The 8,825-nt window shown below is 42.8% G+C and overlaps 1 protein-coding gene across 1 annotated transcript in view; it reads right to left on the bottom strand.

The window, feature by feature from the left end:
- Nucleotides 1–8,593, bottom strand: part of CUNHXorf58 (chromosome unknown CXorf58 homolog) — a gene marked incomplete at its 3' end in the record, with an annotated part of 28,266 nt that extends 19,673 nt beyond the window's left edge. The window contains exons 1-5 of the mRNA XM_017865570.1: nucleotides 8,351–8,593; nucleotides 5,995–6,130; nucleotides 4,582–4,681; nucleotides 667–761; nucleotides 130–241 (exon numbers count right to left, since the gene is read on the bottom strand). Of these exons, the coding sequence (XP_017721059.1) occupies nucleotides 130–241; nucleotides 667–761; nucleotides 4,582–4,681; nucleotides 5,995–6,110 (423 nt within the window). The remainder of the gene's footprint in view (nucleotides 1–129; nucleotides 242–666; nucleotides 762–4,581; nucleotides 4,682–5,994; nucleotides 6,131–8,350) is intronic.
- Between the last annotated feature and the right edge of the window lie 232 nt (nucleotides 8,594–8,825).

The following is an 8,825-nucleotide window of genomic DNA, read 5'->3' on the forward strand; positions in this document are numbered from 1 at the left end:
CACACACAACCTACCTGGTGGGCTGTTTCATGGTGAAATAACTTATTTTGTATAATTTGAATGCAATTCAGATACTACATAAATGTTAAGAAGCTAAATTAACATAAAATGTATATCATGAAATGTCACCTTACTTGACGGCATTAATACATTTTTTCCGCTAAAATACTTGTAACCATGGCCATCAGTATGAAGAAAAATTTTAAACACGATGAAAGGTGGAAACGTTTCACCTCTAAATCTGAAATAAAGATAAAAAAATAGTTATTTGGCATCAGGTTTTGGGGTCAGTTGCTTTTCCCCCTTATACTTAAGATAGTTCATACAGTTTCTTGCGTACAGGGTAAAAGCTATGCCAGAGCATATAAAGAACTGGTAATTAAATGGATCACGTAGGATGTAAGACCCACACTTTGGTGTGCTCACAACTATTCTCACACCTGTGTAAGACTGAATACCGAATGGGAGATGAGAGCTACTCTCATCGCAACTTTTAGCCACAGAGTCATGCCTCAGTTTCTTCACATAACAAATGTAAATAAAAGTTGAAATTACATTTACTTTGTAATTAAGTTCTGAGAAGTTATGAGGTTAAAAAAATCCATAACTAAGATTTCCTCATATTAACTAAGTACTTCTTGAAATAAATCAGCATAGATACATTACCTGAATCTAATTTTACACTGCATGGTAGGATCCTTAATAAGCTTAGCCTCTAAGGGGGACACTTTCTTCAGTATTTCATGTGTCACACAGAATTCCTGAAATAGAGGACAGAGCTGTAAAGGGAAAGCAGTATCCCACCCAGACATAATTTATGGACTATAACAGAGGCAACGTGGTAAAGTGAACAGTACGCTAGACTTGGAGTTCTGAAGGGGTGGGTTTTTGTTTTGGCACCTCCACTTACCATCTGTGTAGCCTTAAGCCAGTTACTTAATCATTTTTGCCTCCAAGTTTGGGTATCTGTCCCTCTTTGAGATCAAAGGCACTATTATTTCCCTATGACAGCACTTTTCACAATATATTATAATTACTTATTAACTTGTTTGTGCCTCCTACTAGACTGTAAGCTTCATGAAGGTAGGCATGCTGGCTTTTCTTTTTACCACTATATTCCTAGCATCTAATACAGTGCCTGGAACACAGCAGATGCTTAACAAGTATTTGTTGAATGAATCACTGTAAGATGAGGATGATAATAGTAATAAGTTACTAGCTTTTAAGTACCTTTTATGCACCATATACTACGTTAGGTGCCTTATATACATCAGCTCATTTAATCCTTACACCAGCAACACTATGAGAATTGTTTGTTTTCAGACGGAGTCTTACTCTGTCGCCCAGGCTGGAGTGCAGTGGTGTGATCTCAGCTCACTGCAGCCTCTGCCCACCGCAACCTCCGCCTCCCAGGTTCAAGCAATTCTCCTGCCTCAGCCTCCCAAGTAGCTGGGACTACAGGCACCTGCCACCAAGCCCGGCTAATTTTGTATTTTTTTAGTACAGACAGGGTTTCACCATATTGGCCAGGCTGGCCTCAAACTCCTGACCTTGTGATCCATCTGCCTTGGCCTCCCAAAGTGCTGGAATTACAGGTGTGAGCCACCAAGAAGGCTGGAGTGCAATGGCACGATCTCGGCTCACTGCGACCTCCACCTCCTGGGTTCAAGCGATTCTCCTGCCTCAGCCTCCTGAGTAGCCAGGATTACAGGCATGTGTCACCACGCCCGGCTAATTTTGTATTTTTAATAGAGATGGGGTTTCTTCATGTTGGTCAGGCTGGTCTCGAGCTCCTGACCTCAGGTGATCCGCCCACCTCAGCCTCCCAAAGTGCTAGGATTACAGGTGTGAGCCACTGCACCTGGCCCATTATGAGACTATTATCATGTCTGTTTTACAGAAGAGAAGGTTGAGGCTCAGGGAATTTTGTAATTTATAAAAGGCATACAGGTAGTAAATTGGGAAGCCAGGATTCATTTAGTTCTGTTTGACTCTAAAGCCCCAACTCTTTCCCCCAAACAACCCCAAACAACCCCTTTATACCTAAGATAATCACATAAAAATGCACACTAAAGGGCTTTTAGTCTGGGTGCTGTGGCTTACACCTATAATCCTGGCACTTTGGGAGGCCAAAGCTGGAGGATCACCTGAGGTCAAGAGTTCGAGACCAACCTAGCTAACATGGTGAAATTCCGTCTCTACTAAAAATACAAAAATTAGTTGGGCATGATGGCGGGTGCCTGTAGTCCAAGCTACTTTGGAGGCTGAAGCAGGAGAATCGCTTGAACCTGGGAGGTAGAGGTTGCAGTGAGCCGAGATCATGCCACTGCACTCCAGCCTGGGTGACAGAGTGAGACTCTATCTCAAAATAAATAAATAAATAGCTTTTAAAAGGACAAAACATTATTAATTTAAGGTATTAACTTAAAGCATTACTATAACAGATAAAAAAGAATTTCCTTCTGTTACAAAAGAGTCTAAAAATACTATGAAACCAGCATTATAAAATTAAATACAAGTTCCATATTCAAAGACAACGGATAATAGACCTGAAATGTCAGGAGTTTACCTGGGTGGGTTTTCTCCGAAGTATTCAGATGGAGTCTTGTTCTGTCACCCAGGCTGGAGTGCAGTGGCGCAATCTCGGCTCACTACAACCTCCACCTCCTTGGTTCAAGGAATTCCCCTGCCTCAGCCTCCCGAGTAGCTGAGATTACAGGCACACCCCACCACGCCCAGCTAATTTTTTTGTATTTTTAATAGAGATAGGGTTCCACCATGTTGGCCAGACTGGTCTCAAACTCCTGACCTCAGGCAATCCACCCGCCTCAGCGTCCTAAAGATCCCAGCTCATGCTGGGATTACAGGCGTGAGCCACTGTGCCCGGCCGTATTCTGCTTTTACTGACATCAGAAATGGGTTTGTGGGTCAGATGAACGGTGTATACATTGCTCAGACTTTATTATTTTTTTCAGAGCTGCTAAAATTCCCTTAAGAGTATCACTAATTGGGCAGGTGTGGTGGCTCATGCCTGTAATCCCAGCACTTTGGGAGGCCAAGGCGGGCGGATCACCTGAGGTCAGGAGTTCGAGACCAGCCTGGCTAACATGGTGAAACCCTGTCTCTACTAAAAATACAAAAAAAGAAAAAATTAGCTGGGCATGGTGGCACACACCTGTAGTCCCAGCTATTAGGGAGGCTGAGGCAGGATAATCGCTTGAACCTGGGTGGTGGAGGTTGCAGTGAGCCAAGATCATGCCACTGCACTCCAGTGTGGGCGACAGAGTGAGACTGCATCTCAAAAAAAAAAAAAAAAAGAGTATCACATAATAGACTACGGATTTATAGTTGTTTATTAGAAATTTGGTACTATACCAAGGAGCCTCTGCTAAGGTTGCAGAGTTGCTTCTGGAGAGGGGGGATATGCTTTTTTTTTTGGTTTTGTTTCATTCAAGTAGGATCATATTCTTCATATGTCCGGTGCTTGCTTTTTAACTGATGAGCTATCTTTTTCTTTCCTTTCTATTGCCATAATCATGTTAAAGCCGCAAAGTAACCACATAAAAGCAGCAAATTATTAACCCAGCATCCTATCAATAATATTAACAGTTTACTCCTTTGCGTTACAAACAATGGCAACAAATTGTAATATATGTAAAAGATTCTAAGAGTAAAATGCTGGATGAAAGGTAAGGGAACTTTAATTCAGAGCTGAGAAGGGACAGATCTCACTCTGCCACCACAGGCCCTGAGTGTAGGGCGTGATCTCGCTCACCATAACCTTGTGCCTCCCTGGTTCAACAATCCCTGCCTCACCTCCAAGTAGCTGTGACTAGGTGACTACAGGTGAATGCCCACACGCCGGCTATTTTTTTTTTTTGTATTTTAAGTAGAGACACAGTCCAATGTGCCAGCACCTGGCTGACTCCTGGCCCTCCTGCCTCGCCTCCCAAAGTGCTGGATACAGTGGAGACACTGCAACCTTGCAGATTGGAGCTTTTATTGTGGAAGAGAACTGTTCACATTTCCAAATAAGGAACAAAAAAAACAAAACAGCAGTATATTAATTCAGAAAAAAAATGGTCATCCACAATTACAAAAAATCCAGCAATATCAATTTAGGGATAAAGAAAAAAACAATCAGAACTCCATGCAATATTATAATCCAAATAGGAAGATAAAGAAAGGGCCGGGTGTGGTGGCTCACGCCTGTAATCCCAGCATTTTGGGAGGCTGAGGCGGGCAGATCACAAGGTCAGGAGAGCGACATTATCGTGGCTAACATGGTGATATCCCGTCTCTACTAAAAATACAGAAAATTAGCCGGGTGTGGTGGCAGGCGCCTGTAATCCCAGCTACTCAGGAGGCTGAGGCAGGAGAATCACTTGAACCCAGGAGGCAGAGGTTGCAGTGAGCCAAGACTGTGCCACTGCACTCCAGCCTGGGTGAAAGAGCGAGACTCCGTCTCAAAAAAAAAAAAGAGAGAGAGAGATAAAGAAGGTTATCTATTCGATCTTTCATTAATAGATCTTTTGGCTTGATAATTAAATCCATCAGAGAAAAAAAAAGCAAACTACTTACCGCTGCACAAATTGCGTGTTTCAGGAGTCGAAATATCATTTTGTTTGTATGAGATAACCAAGCCCTCTGTATTATTTGAGCTGAAATGTCTTTAAGCATTCTGAGAGAAAAAAAGAGGTTAATATTTATAAAGTAGTTTTCATTTTCCTAAAACCTTAGAGAACTATCAATGTATGCTTCCTCCTCCTGTACCTCCCCATCCCCCACTCTAAGACTGACCTAATGAGGAACATTTGGATGTGGTAATTGGAAGTGGTCATTTGCAGAACCTACTCAGAATGAGGATATGAAATACTTGAGATTTCCCTTGAGATTAAAAAAAAAAAGTCCTGGCTAAAACTTTATCATCAAAAGGCATATAAAATATAAATGTATCATTAAGAGGCATATATATTATAAACAAAAGTGTGAGGAGACAAGCTCACTTCCCAAAACATTCACAACCTAAAATGAAATGTCCAACTAGTTCAAGTGCTATGAAAATGGAACGGGGAATAGTCAAAGTTACAGGAGGCCTAGTTCTCTTCTGGGGTGGACGACTACGCCCTAGAAAAGAAACTTCCTTCTCTGATCTTTGCTTGAACCAGGCTCATCCAGGTCAAGTCAGAATTATTCTACTTTTGGTCATATCCCAGCACTGGCAGGTTGTAGGGGTCTCCTCCTTCATACCTTCTCACTCCATCATTACCCCTTACAGTGCTATGTACAAAGACAGGTACTCCTGCATAATGCTACCCATTGGCTGGCAAAATGCAGGCTACAAGATATAAAGAAGAAAAGGCTAGGCCAGGCGCAGTGGCTCATGCCTGTAATCTCAGCACTTTGGGAGGCCGAGGCGGGAGGGATCACCTGAGGCCAGGAGATCGAGACCAGCCTGGCCAATATGGTGAAACCCCGTCTCTACTAAAAATATAAAAATTAGACATGCGTGGTGGTGCACGCCTGTAATCTCAGCTACTCGGGAGGGGGAGGCAGGAGAATCGCTTGAACCCAGCAGATGGAGGTTGCAGCGAGCTGAGATCGCACCACTGCACTCCAGCCTGGGCGACACAGCGAGACTCCATCTCAAAAAAAAGGAAAAAGCCTGAAGTATGGAGACAAACCTTTGAATCCTATCTGATGCCATCTATTAGCTGTTAACTTTCTTCAAGCCACTTACCTTCTCCCGGTTGCTACTACTTCATTTATAAAATATAAAAATTGTTTCACAAGGTTGTATCAGGATCAAGTAGATGTGTGTTAATATGCTTTGTAAATTAGAAAATGCAATTATAATTATTCAATTTGAAAGTAATTTTAAAACACAAAATCTCTGATTTACAAAACAAGAAGCATTTGAAATGATCTGGATAAATACTGTTTGGAAACTGTACAGTTGTGGAAAATAACACAAGGCAAAATACGGGTACTTACGATAGTAATGATCTTGAATTTGGTGCATTTGCGAAATGTACTCTGTGAACTTTTCCTAAGGATCTTGTACCCAATTTCAGAATACCTTTACCTGGTACATTTGAGGAACGGTTCATTTTCCCTCCAATGAAGTAATCTGAAAGTACATAAATTAAGCCTTTGAGGTCATAATTTATACTATTACACTGTTTGGACAAGACTCAAGTGCCATATGATTGTTGTACTAATTCTGAATCCTTTAAAAAATAAGGCATTGTGGATCTCTTAAAGTTGCTTACAGTTTACATTCTTTGTGTACTAAAAATATTATATGGTATATGGAAAAGACAAGTAAATCTATCCACAGTCTTATAACTGGTCTGTCTCTAGTCTTTTTCTCCTCTTATTCATCTTCCACACTACACCTGGAGTTAACTTTTTAACTCAATAATTCAATCTCATCACTCCCCGGCTGTCTACCAACAAGCTCATTCAGGGCAGGAGGCATCTTGTTGACTATGGAGTCCTCAGTGCCTAGCACAGCGGAGAGTTTTTACGTTTGTCTAAAAACGTTTTGTCCCAGTTTTATCATCAAATAGCAGTGAGACTTTGAGCAAGTCACTTAACCTCTCAGTGGTTCAGTTCCCTCCTTGGTAAAGTGAGAGGGTATACACTAAATTTCTGATTCCACCTCCAACTTTCTATTCTTTAAAGCATCCAATCTGGATGCAGTAACACTCCAATTTGGATGCAGCTCCCCAATTCTTAGTCACTGCTTGGTCTTTGTTACTAAACCAGGGGCTCGTTATCATTTCTTTTGGTGCCATGGACCCCTAGGGACAGATCTCTTTAAAACGCATAACATGGCCGGGCGCGGTGGCTCACGCCTGTAATCCCAGCACTTTGGGAGGCCGAGACGGGCGGATCACGAGGTCAGGAGATTGAGACCACCCTGGCTAACACGGTGAAACCCCGTCTCTACTAAAAATACAAAAATTAGCCGGGTGCCGTGGTGCACACCTGTAGTCCCAGCTACTCAGGAAGCTGAGGCAGGAGAATGGCGTGAACCCGGGAGGCGGAGCTTGCAGTGAGTGGAGATCGCGCCACTGCACTCCAGCCTGGGTGACAAAGCGAGACTCCGTCTCAAAAAAAAACACCAAAAAAACACGCATAACATACATAGGATTACAAAGTGTTCCAATTATACTGAAATCATCAAAATACTTTTTAAAACAAAATTATAGTAAATGTGTCTTCTTAATGCATTAAATGAGCTCTAATAACTGTATTTTTGAAGTAGTAATGAGCGTAAATATTTCAAGATCTCTGACATGACTGCAATGTAACATGTAAATATCCGTGCTTTCCATTGATGACAAAGTCATCAATGCTAATACTACTGTGGCTTGTTGTCTACACTATAATTGAAAGAAACGAAGTTCAGTTAGAGGTTAGTGAAAATGAAGTTGTCATTTTTTCCCCCATACAAGTTCGCATACCCCATGAATTAAGACCTTCTGCCCTAATTTATCAATATGTTTCACACTTTTACGTATGTGTGATGTTACACTGCTGATGCAGAGAGCCTTCTGAGTCTATTCAATATTTCTCCTTGGGGATGCCTTGGAATATACAATCCTCTTAAGAAAGAGAAAAGCAGCCCTTAACATCTGGGAGTTGGCTGGCAGTCACAGCTGGGCCTTGGTGTTATCACTGCTTCCTAACAACACCTGATCAGAGCAAAGCTCCTGCTTCCTTGAACTTACCCCAAAATCACCGAACCAAAGCCCAAATCCTATAATAAATCTAACTCTTTTACTGAAATATGCCACTGTGTTCCTATATGTGCGTTCTCCTTGGAGCAATGAGAAACCCAAATTTCTTCAACTACAGGTGTGCCCCTAGTGGTCTTTGGCTGGAGGGCAGTGGCACGTCACTGCACAAATTCCAAATTTTTCCAGATGCCCGCCCGGATAGGGCTTACGCTTTTTATAGGATTAGGACAGAAATACAGAATGAAATAGGAAATACATCCTCATTATGAGACAGTGCAACAATTGTTTTGGCTAGAACACAGGTTTCAAAGGCAGACTAATGGGTTTGGATCCTAGCTTCCCACTTTCTGTGTGGTCTCGTACAAATTACTTCTATGTGCCTCAGTTTTTTCATCTATGTATTGGGAATAATAATCATGCCCACCTACTTCTGTCGTTGGAAAGATTAGATAAATGTGAATAAAGAACTTAGATCATGACTGCGCATATCAAACTGCTGTATCAGTGCTTGTTACTCTTGTTAATAAGATAATTATTGCCATTATCATTTACTTCTACAAGTATTAAGGGACAAACATTTGATTCCCAGAGAGGAGGCTTACCGCTTGTTCCTTAAAGGGAAAAAATAAGGTCAGAGCCTTTTCCGATTAAAGGACACAGCATATTAGTTTAAATTTAAAACCTGAGAAACCTCCAGTCCACGGTTAAAACCTTTCGTAAGATAAATCCAGGTCGCCAACCGGCGGCTTCCGGCTGCGAGGCTTTCGAAGCCGCCCGAGGCCCTCCAAGCGCCCCCTCCCGGCAGCCTCTGCTCACAGAAATCCCAGTCCACGCCGCTGGGCGCCAGGTCGCCGCGGCAAAGACAGTTTCCCAGCGCCGCGCGACGCCAGGCACCTCCCTCCTCGCGCCTCCGCGTACCACCCACACAGAGCCAGCGCTTTCTTGCCGCCTAGCAACCGCCGGCGCAGGGGCGGAGCCTCTTGGAGGGCGGGGTTTACGTTCATCCGCCGCCCGGGCGCGACGCGCTGCAGCTCAGCGACGCGGCTTCTAGAACGGGGTGATTGAACTAAGCCTTCG

The sequence above is a fragment of the Rhinopithecus bieti genome, unplaced genomic scaffold (genome assembly GCF_001698545.2).
Source record: "Rhinopithecus bieti isolate Rb0 unplaced genomic scaffold, ASM169854v2 scaffold_83524, whole genome shotgun sequence".
Lineage (NCBI taxonomy): Eukaryota > Metazoa > Chordata > Mammalia > Primates > Cercopithecidae > Rhinopithecus > Rhinopithecus bieti.